Source organism: Nuphar pumila, chromosome 11 (assembly GCF_984573655.1).
Source record: "Nuphar pumila chromosome 11, dmNupPumi1.hap1.1, whole genome shotgun sequence".
Taxonomy (NCBI): domain Eukaryota; kingdom Viridiplantae; phylum Streptophyta; class Magnoliopsida; order Nymphaeales; family Nymphaeaceae; genus Nuphar; species Nuphar pumila.
This window is the reverse complement of record NC_143259.1, coordinates 100,501,282-100,520,536: the sequence shown is the minus strand read 5'-3', so window position 1 is coordinate 100,520,536 and position 19,255 is coordinate 100,501,282. Positions and strand designations below refer to the sequence as shown.

Here is a 19,255-nt window from a genome sequence, read left to right as displayed (position 1 = left end):
GAGAATAGAGGGAGAGAAGTTGCAATCACAAGAAGCAATCACAACGAGGGTGAACAAAAGAAAGCTCAACGCATTTAATTCATTCACAATTTTGCCTGCAGGCTATTACAGTTCAAGTATACGGGCTGCCCCTTCGGGGTATTAATTCACCTGAACCGGGCAGCTTACATCAGACTCAACAAAAGCAAAACAGACTCTAGCGCAACTGTACACTGTAAGTCGCAAGGGAACATGCTCCCCCCTTCAAATCATGCGCCGTCCTCGGCGCCATCTGTTTCGTGGTAAGCCCTGACTTCAGCCGGGTAGCGGCTGTTCATTCGAAATGCAGGCTCCCACGTTGGTTCCGCTGTTTCCTCCCACTGCACCAAGTATTTCTTCGTTTGTCCCAAGTAGTTGACCTTGTGGCGAAGGATCTGACTGAGGTGCTTCTCGGCCCGTTGTGCTGCCGGGGCCCTCTGCATGATGGGAGCGCGTTGCGGCACATTGCGTTCCGGGTCTCCATCATCTGGATGGAACTGCTTGAGGTTGCACACGTGGAACACCGGGTGCACCTTGAAGTCTGGGGGCAACTCCAGCTTATATGCCAGCTTGCCCACCTTCTTTGTGATGGTGAAGGGTCCCTCATACTTTCTGAGTAGTCCGCGGTGCCGCCCGCGGAAGATGCCTGTGCGACCAGGATATAACTTTACCAACACTTGGTCCCCAACTTGGAACCCTGCGGGCCGACGGTGTTTGTCCGCCCACTTCTTCATTCTCTTTGCCGCTTTGTGTAAGAATGCCTTCGCCAACTCATTCTGCTCGTGCCAGTCGCGAACAAACTGATAGGCGAAGGATGGCCTTCCTTTTTCTTGTGCGGCAAGAGTGTGCGGGGTCAGTGGCTGCTGCCCCGTGGCTATCTCAAACGGGCTGTGGCCTGAAGATTCGCTCTTCTGCAGATTATAACAAAACTGTGCCACATCAAGGAGCTTCACCCAATTTTTCTGATTGGCACTAACAAAGTGCCTAAGGTACTGCTCCAGTATCCCGTTGATGCGCTCTGTCTGCCCATCTGTCTGCGGATGAAAGCTTGTTGAAAACAGCAAATCAGAGCCAAGTAACCGAAATACTTCACGTCAGAACTTGCCCGTGAAGCGAGCATCGCGATCGCTCACAATGCTCTTTGGTATGCCCCAGTGCTTCACCACATGCTTTACGAACAACTCTGCAGTCTTCTCTGCAGGGCACTCCTTGGAAGCTGAGATGAAGGTGGCATACTTTGAGAAACGATCCACCACGACTAAAATAGAACTGAGGCCCTCTACCTTTGGCAGACTAACGATGAAGTCCATAGAGATGCTTTCCCAAGGACGTTCTGGAATTGGTAGAGGCTCAAGGAGACCGGCAGCCTTCTGGTTTGTCCCCTTATCTTGCTGGCAGATGAGGCATGTCCGCACATACCCCTCAACATCGTCTCTCATCTGCGGCCAATAGTAGCCGCGCTCAAGGAGTGCTAAGGTCCGCTCCTGACCAGGATGGCCGGCCCATAGTGTATCATGGCACTCCTTGAGTAGCTCTCGGCGAAGGCTTCCCCACCGTGGTACAAAGATGCGTCCCCCTTTTGTTACTAGGAGGCCATCCTGTAGCCAAAATCATCGAGTCTTCCCTGCCTGCGCCAGAGAAACAAGGTGTTGTGCGGTCGGATCCTGCTGTGTACCCTCGCGGATGCGAATCAGCAATGCACCCTCCAAATGCACTTCAGAAGGCTCTGCGCGCGCAGCAGCTAATTCAGCCCTACGGCTCAAAGCATCCGCCACAACATTGGTTTTTCCAACCTTGTACTTTAAGGCAAAGTCGAACTCAGCCAAAAACATCTGCCATCGAGCTTGCTTGGGCGTCAACTTCTTTTGCGTCTGAAAATAGCTCGTGGCCACATTGTCCGTCTTGACGACGAACTCGGCACCCAAAAGGTAGTGCCGCCAGGTCCTGAGGCAATACACAATGGCGGTCATCTCACATTCGTGCACTGTGTACCGCCTCTCTGCATCCTTCAGCTTACGACTCTCATATGCGATCGGATGCCCGTCTTGCATAATAACCCCGCCAATAGCAAAGTCTGAGGCATCAGTGTGGACTTCGAAGGGTCTCGAATGATCAGGCAGTCGCAGCACTGGCTCTCTCACTAAGGCTTTCTTCAAGCCCTCGAAGGCATCTTGGCACGCTCCTGTCCAGAGCCATACCCGATTCTTCTTCAACAAATCTGTGAGGGGCGCAGCAATGAGGGAATAACCTTCGATGAAACGCCGATAATAATTTGCCAAGCCGAGGAATGACCGCAATTCTGGCACTTTGCTTGGCGGAACCCATTCCTGGATGGCCCTTATCTTCTGCCCATCCATACGCAGCACACCACGCCCCACAACGTGGCCAAGGAAGCTGATCTCCTCCTGCCCGAAGAGACACTTCTCTCGTTTAACACAGAGGTCATTCTCCTTCAGCACCTGAAACACTGTTCGCAAGTGCCCGACATGTTCCTCCATGTTACTGCTGTAGATCACGATATCATCCAGATAGACTACCACAAACTTGTCTAAGTAAGGGTAGAAAATCTGGTTCATTAAAGTCGTGAACGTGGCTGGAGCATTTGTCAACCCGAATGGCATTACTAGAAATTCGTAAGCACCATAGCGGGTGACACAAGTTGTTTTCGGCTCATCACCTTCGGCAATCCTCACCTGCCAGTAACCCGATCGCAGATCTAGCTTGGGAAAGATACGGGCACTGCCTAGCTGATCGAACAAGTCTGCTATCAATGGCAATGGGTACTTGTTCTTCACCGTGACCTTGTTCAAGGCCTGGTAATCCACACATAACCGTTTAGAGCCATCATGTTTCATCTGAAAAAGGACCGGGGCACCAAATGGGGCTTTTGATGGACGAACAATGCCTTCGTCCAACATCTCGTCTAGCTGCCTGCGCAGCTCCTTCAACTCTGCTGGCCCCATACGGTATGGAACCATTGCGGGAGGCTTTGCTCCCGGGGTCAACTCAATCTTGTGGTCGACCTCGCGTCTTGGCGGAAGACGCTTTGGCAATTCCGGAGGCATCACCCCCCGAAACTCCTCCAATAGAGGGGCTAGGGTCGGTGGCACTGCTGCTTCTACCTTCCCTTCATCTGCACGCACTGCAACTAAGAATGTCTGCTCCCCATGCTTGACACCCTTCTTCAGTTGCATTGCTGATAACTCTGAAGACTTGCCTTTCTGCGTAAGGCACTGCACTGTGTGGGACAGGTCCGATCCCATGATCGTCAACGTGTTAAACTTTGGCAGCATCATCACATTCTGGCTTTGCAGAAACTCCATACCCAGAATCACCTTGAAATCGTCCAGGGGCACCACAGAGAAGTTGGCTTTGCCGACCCAACTCCCCACTTGAGTAGCCACATCTCTTGCTTCACCAAGAATGGGCTTGGCCTCAGAGTTTACTGTTTTGATAGTCCTCTGCTTTGGCCCTGTTTTCAAGCCCAACCGCTCTGCCTCTTCCCGCGAGACAAAGTTGTGTGTGGCCCCGGAGTCTACCATTGCCGAAGTAGACTTTCCATTCATAATGACTTCTACGTACATAAGTTCCTTACTGACCTGCATGTTCTTAGCTGCGCAACTTCTAGCTGCGTTAATCGATCGCATGGCGCCCATCCTCGGTTGCATGGTCTCAGTGTCACTGCCTTCAGTATCGCTGCATTCTTCCTGTGCAGCATTGGCTTGCCCGTCGTCCTTTACAAGGCGCTTTGGGCATTGCCAGGCGATATGTCTATCACCACAGAACCAACATGTCACAACCGCACCCTTGTTGCTGTTGTTATGCTTTGTGTAGTTCTGTTTCTTTTTGGATTGATGGCGTGTCGACGCCTCACCTTTATCGTTGCGCTGCTCATCCTTCTTGCCTCCGTGGTCAGGCTTCTTCCCAACTTTGGTTGATGGGGTGAAAGGTTTGCGCTGAGTATCAACTAAGCGCTCAGCCGCCACGTATGCATCTTCCAAAATACGGGGGTTGCTCCTTTCCACTTCGGACTGTGCCCATGGTTGAAGTCCCACAATGAACCAGTTGAGCATGTCGTCTTCTGGCATGTTAGGTATCTCCAGCATAAGCTTCTGGAACGTTCGGACATAATCCTGCAACGAACCAGTATGTTTGAGTTCACGAACCATTCGGTAAGCCTGTCTCTGCGCATTTCTTGGCATGAAGTAGTTGCACAACTCTACTTTGAAGTCGTCGAAGGTGTCTATCACACATTGACCCCTCTCCATGTCATTGCGCTCCCGCCTCCACCAAGCGATAGCATCACCATCAAGTAAGGCCGCTGCAGCCTTGATCCTCAGATCTTCAAGGGTCACATTTTGGATATCCAAGTAGTCTTCTACTTGGAACAAGAAGTTCTCAAGAAGTTCTCAATGGCCTTGCTGTCGCGAGAACCATTGAATTTTGCGGGTCTAGGTACATCAATCCTTGATGGTCTCTCACCATTTTCGCCATTCAGGGTCACCGTCCGCTGCAACGTACGGTTCCTCAACTCAAGATCGGTCACTGTAGTCGTCAACGAAGTGACCTGCCCCATTAGTAAGTTCACCTGCTCTTGCAGGCTCGCCACCACATCATTCAATCCATTGAATGATTCACATGCGCGTGAAATCGCTTCATCATGCGAAGTCACATCTTCCACCAACTTGTTAACAGTTGCAGCCAACTCTTTTTGGCCCCGAGGTGAACCCATCTCCTCAGCTTCGGCAACTGCCTTGCCTCTGGTGTTGCGCAAGTGTTGATAAGGCGCCACGATGTCTTGCTCACAAATCGCAGCCTGTCGGCGTGTCTGTTGACACCGACTCCGGAGTCCCTTCCCCAGCACGAGAACGGGCTCTGGTACCACTAGTCACGGGCCTATTTCCTTCAATGGGCCAGCGCGGCGCGACGGTCCTTCCTTACCGCCGCAAGCCTACTCGTCAGCTCGCTTGCCGGTCGCGGAAGCTTATGATCAGAGTGCAAGAGAGCAAGAGAGAATAGAGGGAGAGAAGTTGCAATCACAAGAAGCAATCACAACGAGGGTGAACAAAAGAAAGCTCAACGCATTTAATTCATTCACAATTTTGCCCGCAGGCTATTACAGTTCAAGTATACGGGCTGCCCCTTCGGGGTATTAATTCACCTGAACCGGGCAGCTTACATCAGACTCAACAAAAGCAAAACAGACTCTAGCGCAACTGTACACTGTAAGTCGCAAGGGAACACACACACACACTTATATATATATATATATATATATATATATATATATATATATATATATATATATATATATATATATATATATATATATATATATATATTGCAAGTTTGTAACCCAAGGTGTGCATTGGCCATTTTTATAAGACAACTAGAAAACCACATCTTTACGGATGGGGCTTGGAGAGAAAGGAAGAGAGACATATTCAAAAGGCAAAAATTTGCTTAATAATTTTAATGAAAATGAAGAAGTTACACTCATTGTTGATCTATTTCTAAAAGAATATCGACTATGAAATTGTTTCATATGAATTTTTTCTGTTAGATACATCATGTGTTGCCTGCAAAGTATCTGTATGCTCTTGATTTTCAAAACAACACTTGGTCAAAACTTCATGGATTTTTTTTTCTTTACAGCAGAATTTAGAAAAGGTTTTTAGCAACAACAATAGACGATAATGAGTTGTCAATTTTAGAAAATGCTCGGCAAGTTACGGGTATCTGGCCAAGCACTCATTGACCATTAAAGTATTCTATTTATGAAAATGAGTTATTTATTACAAATATTACTGCTTGAAAAAACATTATTCTTTAAAACTGGGTTTGAAAAGGAAAGGGTTCAACATTATCTGAAGAAACCTTGGAACTCGATGTCGCCTTGCTCCGCATATTGCATCAGAGGTTCAGTACATATATCCCCCATAAAACGGTGTCAGAACCATTGTTGGTATAGTAGGAAAACATTCAACTCAAAGCAAGTATAAATTATAAAAATACACGGAGCCACTTAGGGCCACAGTTCGAAACGATGCTTAATTATCCAAGACTTAGTGTATATCACAAAAGCCTCCTTAGTGCCACAATTGAAACATCAAAACTCAAGTCTCCAAGACTTGGTATATCTGTATCCCACGAATCCCAATGAGAGCTCATCGAGCTTAGCTTAGTCATGCGGATACAAAACAGGTCTTTGCCCTATCGGTCCAGTATTATATTGATCTCAATACCTTTCACATGGTTATACGTGAATCATCAGAACAACACACATTCATTCATTCATTTATTCATTGTTGAACCTAGAACTAATGCATTGTTTCGATATTAATCATTCACCCCCTAGTACAGGGGAGAAGCTTGAACTTCGACATCAACGTGATGTTCTAGAGGTTTATTATTCTATGTATTTTAGATACCCCAGAGGCCTGATGACCCTATCCTTGGTGGGGCGGTAGAAATCATACCGAGATAATCCCACCAGGTAATTTTGGATGCATCCTCTACTGCACTAGTGGGGTTCAATCCTTAGATCTTAAGGATAAGCCGACCTCCAAACCTTCTGAATGGCGAGACGTCCCTTGAACTCTTTGGTTGATAATAAATCCATGTCACTCGTGGTTATACCATCACTGTCTACCACGGTGAGCATAAGTCTTAAAGGGGTTCGGCAACATAACCATAATTATAAGACATTTGAATGCCACTTAGGAAAATCAATGTGTTATGCACTAAAGGACATATCTACCCCAACCCCATTCAGTATTTGGAAACACGAGCCACCCATGTGGTCAAGGGACTATCGTTAATTTTTATTCATATACATGCAAGACTCCGCCCTCGGCATCAACGAGCTTCATGAGCGTTTCACTCCTTTCGAGTGGACAACCAACTCTGACACATCACCCTTACGAGTCTTGTTGTATAATAGTATTTCACATGAGCATGTATATACAACGATCACCATTGATTGACTGCTTGGCATATGTAGATGCAACAAGTACTGACCTAGTCAAGGCACAACAACTACTCTAGTGCATCGACACTTATGTGTATGGTGCCCTTACAAGCGGAGGTAGAACTAGCCATTCAGTCTGAGTTCCGACAACAGGGTCATCATTGTGTCATTCAAACTTGCTCAGGAAAGTAATTTGCCAAATATTTCGGCAGCACCGCCTCTGTTTGATGGAGGATGTGATATGCTCTTTTTAAGTTCAGTGAGCATCTTTCAAAAAATTTACCATCACCTCCTATTTTTGACGGAGAAAGCGTTATGTTCATTTAAGCTCAATGAACATCTTTTCAAAAAATTCGGCAGCACTTCCTCTCTTTGATAGAAGAAATACTATGCTTAAATCGAGGATAGATGTGCACTGTTGTGTGTACTTTATGTGTATCATGGTTCATTGGAACCTAGGCCTTAGTTAGGTCATGCGCAAGTGACTTAGGAGGTTACGTAAAAGCGGTTTTACACAAACATTGAAACATTTCCAATAGGGGTTTCTTTCGTCAATCAAAGTCTTGATCAAGGATTGGCATATGGAATCACATTTGGTGATAGGAGTTGACCCTCATTTATATACTTACTTATGCACAACTATATATAATATAAGTAGGAGCATGTGCACGATATAGCGCAATGACATAAGTGAAAGTATATTTAAGGTTCAGGTGGTAAAATCGAACTAAATAACTTGCAAAAAGAAAATAGGTATATATTTGAGAAAAGCAGGATCCATGACATCATTCGATGCGATGACAATCTTAAAAGCATAAGAAAATACATATATATTACGGAAAGCAGGAGCCTTGACATCGTTCGAGGCGACGATAATCTTAAATACATAAGCAAATATATATATATATATACACACATTGCGAAAAGCAGAAGCCTTGGCATCGTTCGATACGAGAATAATCTCAAAAGCATAAGCAAATACATATTTATTGCATAAAAAGGGGTCTTGAAATTGTTCGACTCAACTACAATCTCAAAAACACAAACAAATATGTATATATCAAGAAGAGTAGAACTTTGGTATTGTTTGATGCACAAACCTACCCAAGATATGTGGTAGTGCTCCGACATGGTGGTTGAGGCACTCCTAGGTCGTGGTCGGCATGTCCTTTATGTTCAGTACGGTCACAACCAAGAGTGTCTCTTAAAGCTTTCAATGAAACGGTAATACAATGAGATCTAGACCAAAAACCGGATTGAACACTCATATTCCAAAATACATAATGAGTTAGAAATTTGATAGTTCTCTAATAAATAATGGTTTCAAAATATATGATGTTGATAAGTGTGTCTATAATAAAGTAGATTATAATTATATTATTATTATTTATTTATGTGTTGATGATATGCTTCTTTTTTGTTCTAATAGTGAATGCGTAAACCAAACAAAGATTTTTATCTTTCATGTTTTATATGAAATATTTGGGTGTTGCAGATGTTATTTTAGGAATCAAAATTATGAGAAATAATAATGGCATTACATTATGTCAATCATATTATATTGAGAAATTTTTTACAAAGTATGGGCGTGGCTACATATGCCGAGCAGTCGATCAAAGGTGATCATTGTATATATCTGCTCATGTAAAACACTATTATACAATAAGACTCATATGGGCCAACGTGTCAGAGTTGGTTGTCCACCTGAAAGAGGTGAAACGCTCGTGAAGGTCGTAGATGCCGAGAGTGGAGTCTTGCATGCATATGAATAAAACTTAGCAATAGTCCCTTGACCACATGGGTGGTTTGTGCTTAAAAATACTAAATGGGTTTGGGATACATATGTCATTTAATTCATAACACACTAATTTTCCCAAGTGGCATTCGAATATCCTATAATTATGGTTATGACGCCGAACCCCTTTAGGACTTATGCTCACTGTGGTAAAGAGTAATAGTACAACCATAAGTGACATGAATTTATTATGAACCAAAAAGTTCAAGGGACCTTCTGCCACTCAGAAGGTTTGGAGGTCAGGTTATCCTTAAGATCTAGGGATTGAACTTCACTACTGCAGTAGAGGATGCATCCAAAATGATCTAATGGGGTTATCCCGGAATGAGTTCTACCACCCCACCATGGACAGGGTCATCAAGCCTCTAGAGTATCTAAAATACATAGAATAATAAACTCGCAAAACATCGCGTTGATGCTAAAGTTCAAGTTTCTTCTATGTACTTGGGGGTGAACGGTCACCACAAGATCTTCTTCATGATCTTCTTCTTCATTGTTTACCCATCCACTTGGTATGTCATTTGGATCACATTCTTCTATGAATGTTTCATCGACCAATGAAGATATGACATACATTTCATGCACAACATCGTGACCATAAGAGAAGTCATAGATATCATCTGATTGATAGTAATCACTCTCTTCAGTTAACTTGTTTTCTTGTAACAGATCATACTCAGGGTATAGTTTGGACTTCACCTTGCAAATTGCCCACCATTCATTTCTATCTGACTTTTTTGTACACGGATATAAAGTATAATAAATTTGTTGAGCTTGCGAGGCTAATATGAATGGTTCATATGTTCCAAACCTTTATTTGTGATTCACTTCCACAATGCCTAAGGCTTTGTCGACTCTTGTTGCAGTGGAATCAAACCAATGACACTTGAATAACGTTACCCTATTATTTATGCCTAAGTAAGTCAAGTCCATTATTTCCTCTATAACACCGTAATAATCATGTTCATTTTCACCGTAGCTGCTACCCGTGACACACACGCCACTATTCATTGTTAATTTGTTTATACCATAGTCTTTTGTATGAAATCAATAACTATTTACGATATACCCGTTGTAACATTGCACAACTTTGGTTGGACCATTTTGTAAATCACATATTCCTTGATCTTTAACATCACCATGGCAGACCTACACACAAACATAAACAATGATTGTGATCACGACCAACTAAGTAAGTTAGTGTTGTTTACAAGTACACAATTTATGTGAGCGTCCTTACCAATTCTTTCAACCACTCCACAAACTTAGTTTCACGTTCTTTTTGTACTTCTGCATCAGTGAGATGTGAAACTTCTCTTCGCAACTCCATATCAAATCGTCTGCAAACCACAAATACTTATATTACCGAACCATGTATGCATGTATAGCACATAAAAGAATTTAGAATTGTGTTGTGTCTACATATACTTACTCGATGTATGGGTCGATCGCTGAGCAATTAAAAAGAATATAGATGCGTGCTGCATCTTGCTCTCGATCTGTCAAGAGTCTTGATCAACAACTACCAAATGCATGCTCAAGTAGTTGAAATATCAACAGTTTGTCAGCTACAGTTACTTGTTCTCCATCATCGTTACAAGGCGGGCATGTGTAACGTGTTGGAATGTGATGTCCAAAGTACATAGATGAGAAATTTGAAATCTCATCTAAAATGTATGCCTCACAAATAGAGTCTTCTACTCTTGCTTTATTACGAACTTTTTTTTTGAGGTCAAACATGCATCTGTAAAAAATATACATTTCAAATTTGAAATATCTGTCACTGATGACACAAATATAAGAAAACATATATCTTTCAAATGGGTACATCCACCGATATTGCACAGGACCACCAACCCTTAGTTCATATGGCAAATATATGATCAAATTTTCCATAACATCGAAAAATGCTGGCGGAAAAATCTTTTCTAGCAGACAAACAGTAGTGATGACAAAGTCCTCGAGATTCATTATATCAGATACTATGACTTTTGATGATGCATAAATATTCTATTTTATTAACACATTTTTACTATATAAATGCATCATCTATAGGTTAAGGACATACACTTAGGTGCATAATGATATTATAGAGCTCTGGTTCGAATTTCATCGAAATCAGAATTAATTTGAGGAAATTAATGCATTTACAATGTAATGGGTCATATCTCGGATCCGATTTAGAAGATCTGGATCCAGACGCCCATTTGGATCTTGGATTTCGCTCAAAATACATTGATTCAACCCAGCTCCAGCCCATTTGAGTTTTTCATAAATACTTTTCTAAAAAAAACCCTCCTACATGAGGGGCCCAGTAAATATTTATCTTTTAACACTGATTTTGTAAAATAGCCAAAACAAGCCAAATCGTGTATAAGGGAGAGGGACGCCCATTCCAGCCTTGTCTTTGCTTTGATTTTCGTAACCTAGGGGCATAAATCTTACTCACCTCCACTTCCACCCAGCCGCCCCTCCCATTCATGTTCTTCCTTATCCATGAAGCTCATCTTCAATGGAGACGTCATCTTATTCTTTCATTCTTTTCTTTTCACATCTTGTCCTTCTTCTCCTCCTGTTGGAACTTACTTTTGATTTGTTTCTTTGCAGCTGCAGTTGGAGTGTATCCATCATGGTGGAGGTCCCGCTCCTCCATGGTCGGCCGACCCTGAACCCTGGAGCACACCATTTGCGGATCCCTGCAAAGGAGACAACAAAAGGATATTAGACAACATCACCGAGGTTTCTCGTGGCGCGAAGTCAAGCAAAGTCCGCTATGCCTTTCCCCTCAGTCATCGGATCGCCCTGAAGGTTGGTTCTCTCATCCCTTTCTTCTAGTTAGAACCCATTTTGTGCGTGAGTTATGTGGATGTGATTTTATGTATTTTCATTCAGCTTTAGCGGAAATCGTTTGCTCCCTCAAAACTGTAAATTGCAAAAAGTTGTGAGAGTCCATTTTTGCCTTCTTTAGGGACAAAATAGTCTTTTAGTTAATTATTTAATTTCATGTAGTTTTAGTGTTTTCTAGTAGTGTAGTTAGTGAATTAGAGTTAGTTAGAGTAATTAGAGTTACTTTGCTTAGTTAGATTAGTTAGATACTGTAATTGTAGTTTTCTTTAGTTGTTTAATTGTAATCTAATTTCTGTATCAGTTTAGAATTAATTGTAGATGCAAGTTAATTTTAATTTTTAATTGTGTACTGACTTTGTGATTTTATTGTGTAGATTGATAAGTTAGAACAGGTTCACAGGTGTAATTCAAATATGAGGTGCCAATGCACATGTTGTGAAAAGACAGTTTAGCCCCTGGAGACGTGCAGGAGACTTAGCCTCCTATTTTAGTTTATTTTCATAGTTAGAGTGTTATTTCATTTAATTTGTAATATTAACATAGATTGTAAATCTTGTTATATTAATAAAGTGTTATTTTAGAATTAATTCAGAAGTATCCCGTTCCCTGTGGATTCGACCCGTACTCGTCACTTTGTGGAAAGTCAGTTTTTATATCTTTGGTTGACGATTTTCCCAAGTTTTTATTGAAAATATCTTTTAAAAATACCCATTGCAAAAAGTACAACCAACTTTCGATGCACACAATGTTCAAAAAAATCCACTCAACTCAGACAATACCCCCCATAGGTTTGTCTAACATATCATGGAATGCTAGGAGTATCAATTGTTGCATAAAGATATGACAATCTTGACTCTTCAACCCATATAAGTGTTCATCGTCAATCTTCACAACACGAGCAATGTTAGAGACATATCTATCTGGAAATCTCAACTGCCTCAACCATTGACATACCTGCTTTATTTGATCAGGTACAAGCACATACCTTACCTTTGGTTTCAGTACTTTGCCAATATACTCTTTGAGTTCCAATTCTGGTCATTTACATATTACTTTTAAATCCATATGGGCCTTCGAATTATCCTTTGTTTTTTCTTTATCATTCATTACTATATTGAACAGATTATCAAACACATTTTCTCCACATGCATCACATCCAAATTATGTTGTATCAATAGGGTCGGCCAATATGGTAGTTCCCAAAAAATAGATTTCTTTGTTCAATTGTGATCCTTCCCAAATCCAAGGAAGGACGTCGGACTACGAGCATATGTTAATACATCTAGAAAGTATCGCAATCTTCTTAAAATCTCTATCCCAGACAATCTTATGGCTAGACCTTTCATTTGAGTTGTGTCTGCTCGAGACGCATTCCTTTGTCGTCGTAACGGATGGTCGCTCGGTAGAAATCGATGATGACACTCAAACCAGCAAGGCTTCTTTCCATGTGTCAATCTAAAAGATTTTGTGTCCTCCATGCAGTATGGACATGCTAACCTCTCATGTGTGCTCCAACCAGATAACATACCATATGCAGGGAAGTGACTGATTGTCCATAGAACAACGGTATTCATATTGAAATTTTGTTTTTTGTCAGCATCATACGTGGTAACACCGTCATCCCACAATACTTGTAGTTCATCAATCAATGAACTTAAATATACATCAAGATTTTGGCTAGGTGAGGTCAGACAAGGGATCAATAGAGACAAGAAAAGATTTGGACGCTTCATACATAAGCTTGATGGAAGGTTGTATGAGTTACAAATACTGGCCAGCGTGAGTATGGAGTTGATCTACACCAAATGGATTAAATACATCTGTACATAGACCGAGTCTAACATTTCTCACCTCCATTGCGAAGTTCTAATGAGTACGATTAAAGTGTTTCTAAGCTTCGGTGTCAACAGGATGCGTGATCTTGTCTTCATCATGTCGAACTTTATTTGCATGCCATATAATGTGTTTAGCTGTCCTTAAAGACATATAGAATCGTTGCAATCTAAGAATGATAGGAAAGTAGCGTAGCGACTTGTATGCAACTTCTTTTGATCTCGTGCTACCATTTCCTCTTGTTTTTGGCTTGAACGGAGGATGCCCACATGACGGGTATGATATGTTGTTTTCCTGATCCTTGAAATACAACATACAGTTATTTGGACAAGCATCTATCTTTTTATACCTCATACCTAGAGCGTTGACCATAACTTTCGCACGATAGAAATTTTGTAGCAATTTCTCATCTTTGGGCAACATACTCTTCACAATCATGCACAAATGGTCAAAACATGATTGACTCAAATTATACTCGGACTTCAAATTCATTAGTTGAAAAACTGCAGAAAAAATAGTGTGACTCCTGCAACCGTTCCAAAGTGGTTCATCAACATCTCTAAGTAAATCATAAAATCTACTAGCTGCATCATTTGGTGATTTTTCATCTACTGCAATTCTTACATCACTAGGACCCATAGCAGAACCGAGTTCTGTTCCTGTGACATCAAATATCAAATTCATATATGGATTATCGTGCACTATATTCACCCGTGCATCAAAATTGCTTCTAAATTCTTCTCCATGAAACGTTCAATTCTGATAATCACTCACAAAACCCTTCCTGTATAGGTGTTGTCTAACGCCATGAGGTTCTACAAATCGATTATTCTTACAAATCTTGTAGGGACACCTAATCCGACCTGTGGGATCCACTGTACTGACACTTGCAGTTGCAAATTCAATAAAACTTCAATACCATCTATATATTCATGCGATAACTCATTGTCAACTACCCTACGGTACATCCATAAACGGTTTGTAGTCATTTTGTTGAATGATGTTACAAAATGTATCCAAACCAGTTAAAAGAAAACCATCAAAATGCTATGATGAAGAAAATATCAAATTTATCATGCAATATATGATGTCATACAATCACAAGAATTATGATGCATGCATTGATAACTTAATATTTTTATATGCAAAACTATTTATAACATGATGCATTAATTTGAAGCATACTATCATTATACAATTTCACATGGAAGTCATAATTAAATTGAAATTAACTACATGCAAGCATGTATATAATCACATCTAATATTGCAATACATGGAAATCATTCATATAAAAAAATGTCAAACATGTTCCTCCAACAAACATATTTCAATATCTCGCTAACTACTGTCATGCCTAGCATGCAATCCGTACTCCAAAAATAAGAACACTTCTATTCTCGTACATTAAAATCATGCTCACCATAATGTCCAAACTCCAAGAAAGCAGTCCTAGATATCAACAACTAAGTGAGTGTGTGAACAGTAAAGTGTTGCATTCAATAAATTAAATAACATGTGAAGCGCTTGCATCACTTACTCACCATGGGTATTTACCCGATTTGCATTGTTTTTGTCTATTACTTACCATGGGTGGAAGAGCACAAGCTAGATACGTTGACAAATCTGTAAGAGATACTGTGTTAAAATGAAATCACACAGTGTTAAAATGAAGACACTCCAGAGGCAGTGATCGTCTCTCGAAGCGGCAGGCACAGGGTAATGAGGTGGTTTAGGCGCCCGACGAGCGCTGGGTTCCTGAACCTCGACCCGTCGCCCTCTGCCAAAAAAAAAAACAGAGGTCGGAGGGGCGACCACCTGCCGCAAAAAAAAAAAGAGGCAGGGTCACACCCCTCCCCCCTACCAGAGGATCACGGGGGCGACCCCCTGCCCGAATAAAAAAATGAGGCAGGGGTCGACCTCCTGGCGGAGAAAACAAATGAGGCAGGGGGCGCCCCACTGCCGAAAAAAAAAAGAGGCATGGGGGCGACCCCCTGCACAAATAAAAAAATGAGGCAAGGGCGACCCCATGCTCGAAAAACAAAAAGAGGCAGGGGGTCGCCCCCTAGCCGAAAAAATAAGGGGCAGGGGGTCGCCCCCCTGCCGAAAAACACAACACGCGGGAGGGGGTCGGCCCCCTGCCGGAAAATACTAACGAGGCAAGGGGGGCGACCCCCTGCCGGGAAACAGAAAATGCCACAGGGGGGTCGCCCCTTTGTCGGAAAACACAACACGCGGCAGGGGTTCAGGCCCTCTGTTGGAAAACACAACACGCGGTAGCGGGTTTGCCCCCCTGCCGAAAAATAATAACGAGGCCGGCCGCGCCTTTTATCAGAAAAAAATGTGTCTTTTATCAGAAAAATCTAGGAGACGTCGGTCAGGGGGCGGCGAACCGGGGGCAACGGGTACGGCGGCAGGCCGAAGAGCGACGGGCGGCGGGCAGTGGGGGTCGAGGAGACATCGACGAGCGAGATATGGGGCGGCAGGAGGGAGAGGGTGGCCGGCGGGAATAGCGGAACAAAAAAGAGAAAGAGGGCTCTGATTAGGGATTTACGCGACATTTAGCGACAGATTTCACGACTGCCTAAATCTGTCGTAAAGCCGTCGTAAATTAATATAACTACGTAGAAACAAAACTATTCTGTCGCTAAATCCGTCGCGAGATAGCGACAACACACTTTTCCTCGCCAAATCCGCCGCTAAAATACGCGGTTATTACGACCAAACATTTCATCGCTAAGTTGTCACTAATTTGCGATGGAAGCGATTCCGTTGATATTTTTGTAAATATTATGGTTCTTAGCGACGGATTTGTTTCTCTTGTTAATCCCTCGCAAATTAGCGATGGAATTTTTTCGTCGCTAATATCCGTCGCTAATCCCCTATTTTCTTGTAGTGTCCGCTCAAACTTGATTTTCTTATGTAAGAGTTTTGTCATCAGTAAAGCAATCCTAGAAAAATTATGGATGAATCATTGATAATAACCCGTTGATGATTCATTTTTTTCTAGGGATTTGATTGCATTAGCACAAGGTAAAATTGCTAGATATTATCTTTTTGATGAAATACTATGAAAAGAAAGCCTATTGCGAATTCCAATTTTTTTAGAAATTTGAGAACATGTAAGTTTCAATTTTCGAGAAGGTTTCACAAGGTGGAGTGATCAGGTAAATTTCGGACATGATGAATTCATTTTGTCATCCAAGGATATATATTATTTTGTTCCCTTTAAGTTTATGAAATTAGTTAAATACAAAATATTTATTGATGAATGTTTTTGTCGGCACTATAGTAATCCACTTGGCAGGGTGCAGGCTATGAGGGTGAAGCCTTTTTTATCCCTGATGCAGCGCGTCTGAGTGAGCTTGAATAAAAAAACATGAACCATCGAACCCGAATGCTAAGGCCAAGCTCCCACCAAGATTGAGAAGTCCGGAGTTTTATTTTTAGCGTGTCTTCAAACACATTTTGCTTGAGATCGAATTTTTAGCATAGTGAGATTTTTTAAATCCTTGTATTTTTTCTTGTTTAGGTTTCGATGGCCCGTTAGGATCCATTTGGGCCATCGGAGGGTGTATGCGGGATTAGGGTAGTACTTTTTTTATTTATTTTTGTTAGTTTGGCTATTGTGGATCCACCCTGCTGGATTCGAAATCCAAAACCCGCCCAAAAACATAGGGAGTGGTTTTTTGAAATCTTGAAACCCTCTTTGAGAAATCGAGTGAAGGAGAGAGCTCACCCCTTTCAGCCCACTAATCACTTGCCAAAAGAACACAACAAGATAAACAAAGAAACGAATTAAACCATATAGAGAAATTAAAAGAATCTGAATGCTGATTCGTAGGGAAGATATTTTTCAAAGAACACAAACCAAAATCGAATTATTTAGGAAATAATGATTGATTTCATGCTCAATCAGTGGTTTATGAAGAAAACCTTGACAAGCAATTTCAGTCGATTCTTTCATGATTTTCTTACATTTTCTGGGAAAACATAAACATATTTTCATTGAATGGTGAGAAATCGTGATCTTATTTGGGTAAAAAAAAAGTCGTCGCTTATTTGGGTATACCTGGACATTCATGTAGAGTTGATTCATGTCGATGCACACCGCAGTTTTACCCACTTGGAGCGATTACACAGAGCAGCTAGCCGAGAGAAACATCGGCTTCGGAAGCTGCATCAGAAAATCCGGCATGGTAAACATCAGGCACAAGGTGATGATGATGTCGAAGTTTCGGTTGAGGCCGGAGTCGGTGAGTACTTAATGAATCTAGCGATTGGAACACCCCCACGCTCCTTCTCCGCCATGGTTGATACTGGTAGTCCTCTTGTATGGACACAATGCGATCCATGCATCAATTGCTCCAACAGAGAACCAATATTTAGCCCGTCAAATTCCTCCTCCTTTTTGAGGATGCTACACTCCAATCCTCTTTGTGCCTCCCTAACTTCGCGTGTAACTACATTGGATAATTCTACTGGTGGATGCAACTACAGGCTTGATTATGAGACTCCAGCTACTTCCCAAGGATACCTTGCCTTAGAGACGTTCACCTTGGGCTCGGGGAATCGAATCGTATCGTTTAAGAATATTGGGTTCGGCTGCGGCAATCACAACCAAGGTTTCGATGAGGGTGCTGGCATAGTTGGGCTAGATCGGAGCCCGATGTCACTCGTCTCTCAACTAGGGTCGTTAATCGATAACCGATTCTCCTATTGCTTCACTTTGTTTAATGACTCTGTTTACAAATCGAGTCGACTCGTGTTGGGCCACAGTGCTGCCTTGATCAGCTCAGACGCCTCGACAACGACGCCGCTGGTAGTTAACCCGCTCTTCAAGGATTCTTATTTAGTGAACTTGGAGGATATCAGTGTCGGAGGGAAGCGTCTCCTAATACCCAGTGGTTATTTCTGGGGCGAGTCTTATGGAGTAGTAGTACGTGGTACCATCATCGACTCAGGCTCAGCGCTTACCAATATAGTACCACCCGCTTACATGTAAGAAACCGTCTCACTTTAATTTCTTGCTCTAATTTGGGGTATTGGGGTACCTAAACCCATGTTAATTGAACAAAACTTGCAATTGATGCATACTTAATATGGTGTTTCACTTGTGATAGGCGAGTGAGGGATGCACTCGTGAAGGCTATCGGTTTACCGGTTGCTGATTCCTCAAAGGCGGGGCTTGATCTCTGCTACCAATCATTGTCAGAATCAGCGTCCATCCCTAATGTTACCTTTCATTTTGAGGGTGGTGATCTCGATGTTTCCAGAAGCCAATATTTCGTTCGCGATCCAGATACAGGCTTGACTTTCTCAGTGTTGATGCCATCAACAGTGCCCATAGTTTCAATAATTGGAGGCGTCATGCTGGCCAACTTCCACGTCCTTTACGACCTTGGCAACAACCTCATCACTTTCACACCTGCAGAATGTGGTAAACTGTGAACCGCGCTTTCTATAACCCTCTTCTGTTTCCTTGGAAGCTCCATGAATGGGACTTTTATTTTTCTGAAAGAGTGGAAGTATTTTTATTCGCTAGTTTTGTAGCAGGGCGATACCTCATCATCATTCCTGCAGACCTCTTGTACTGATTTTACAGATCAAGTGAATTTTATCCTTCTTTAAAAAACAAAAATAAAGAGTGGAAGTTGTTCATTCAATTGGAGTTTCAGCAAGCAAGCACATGTATTTGTACTAATCCCAGTATTTTCCTTTTGGCATTTAATAACATCTCTCTCTCTCTCTCTCTCTCTCTCTCTCTCTCTCTCTCTCTCTCTCTCTCTCTCT

The 19,255-nt window shown here is 42.2% G+C and overlaps 1 protein-coding gene across 1 annotated transcript; it reads left to right on the top strand.

The window, feature by feature from the left end:
- Window positions 1-17,474: 17,474 nt before the first annotated feature.
- On the top strand, window positions 17,475-18,913 carry LOC149822600 (aspartic proteinase nepenthesin-1-like). The gene is made up of 2 exons (XM_089980318.1): window positions 17,475-18,463; window positions 18,586-18,913. Exons 1-2 carry the CDS (start codon window positions 17,475-17,477, stop codon window positions 18,911-18,913), a joined length of 1,317 nt encoding a protein of 438 aa, XP_089836444.1.
- The last annotated feature ends 342 nt before the right edge of the window (window positions 18,914-19,255 follow it).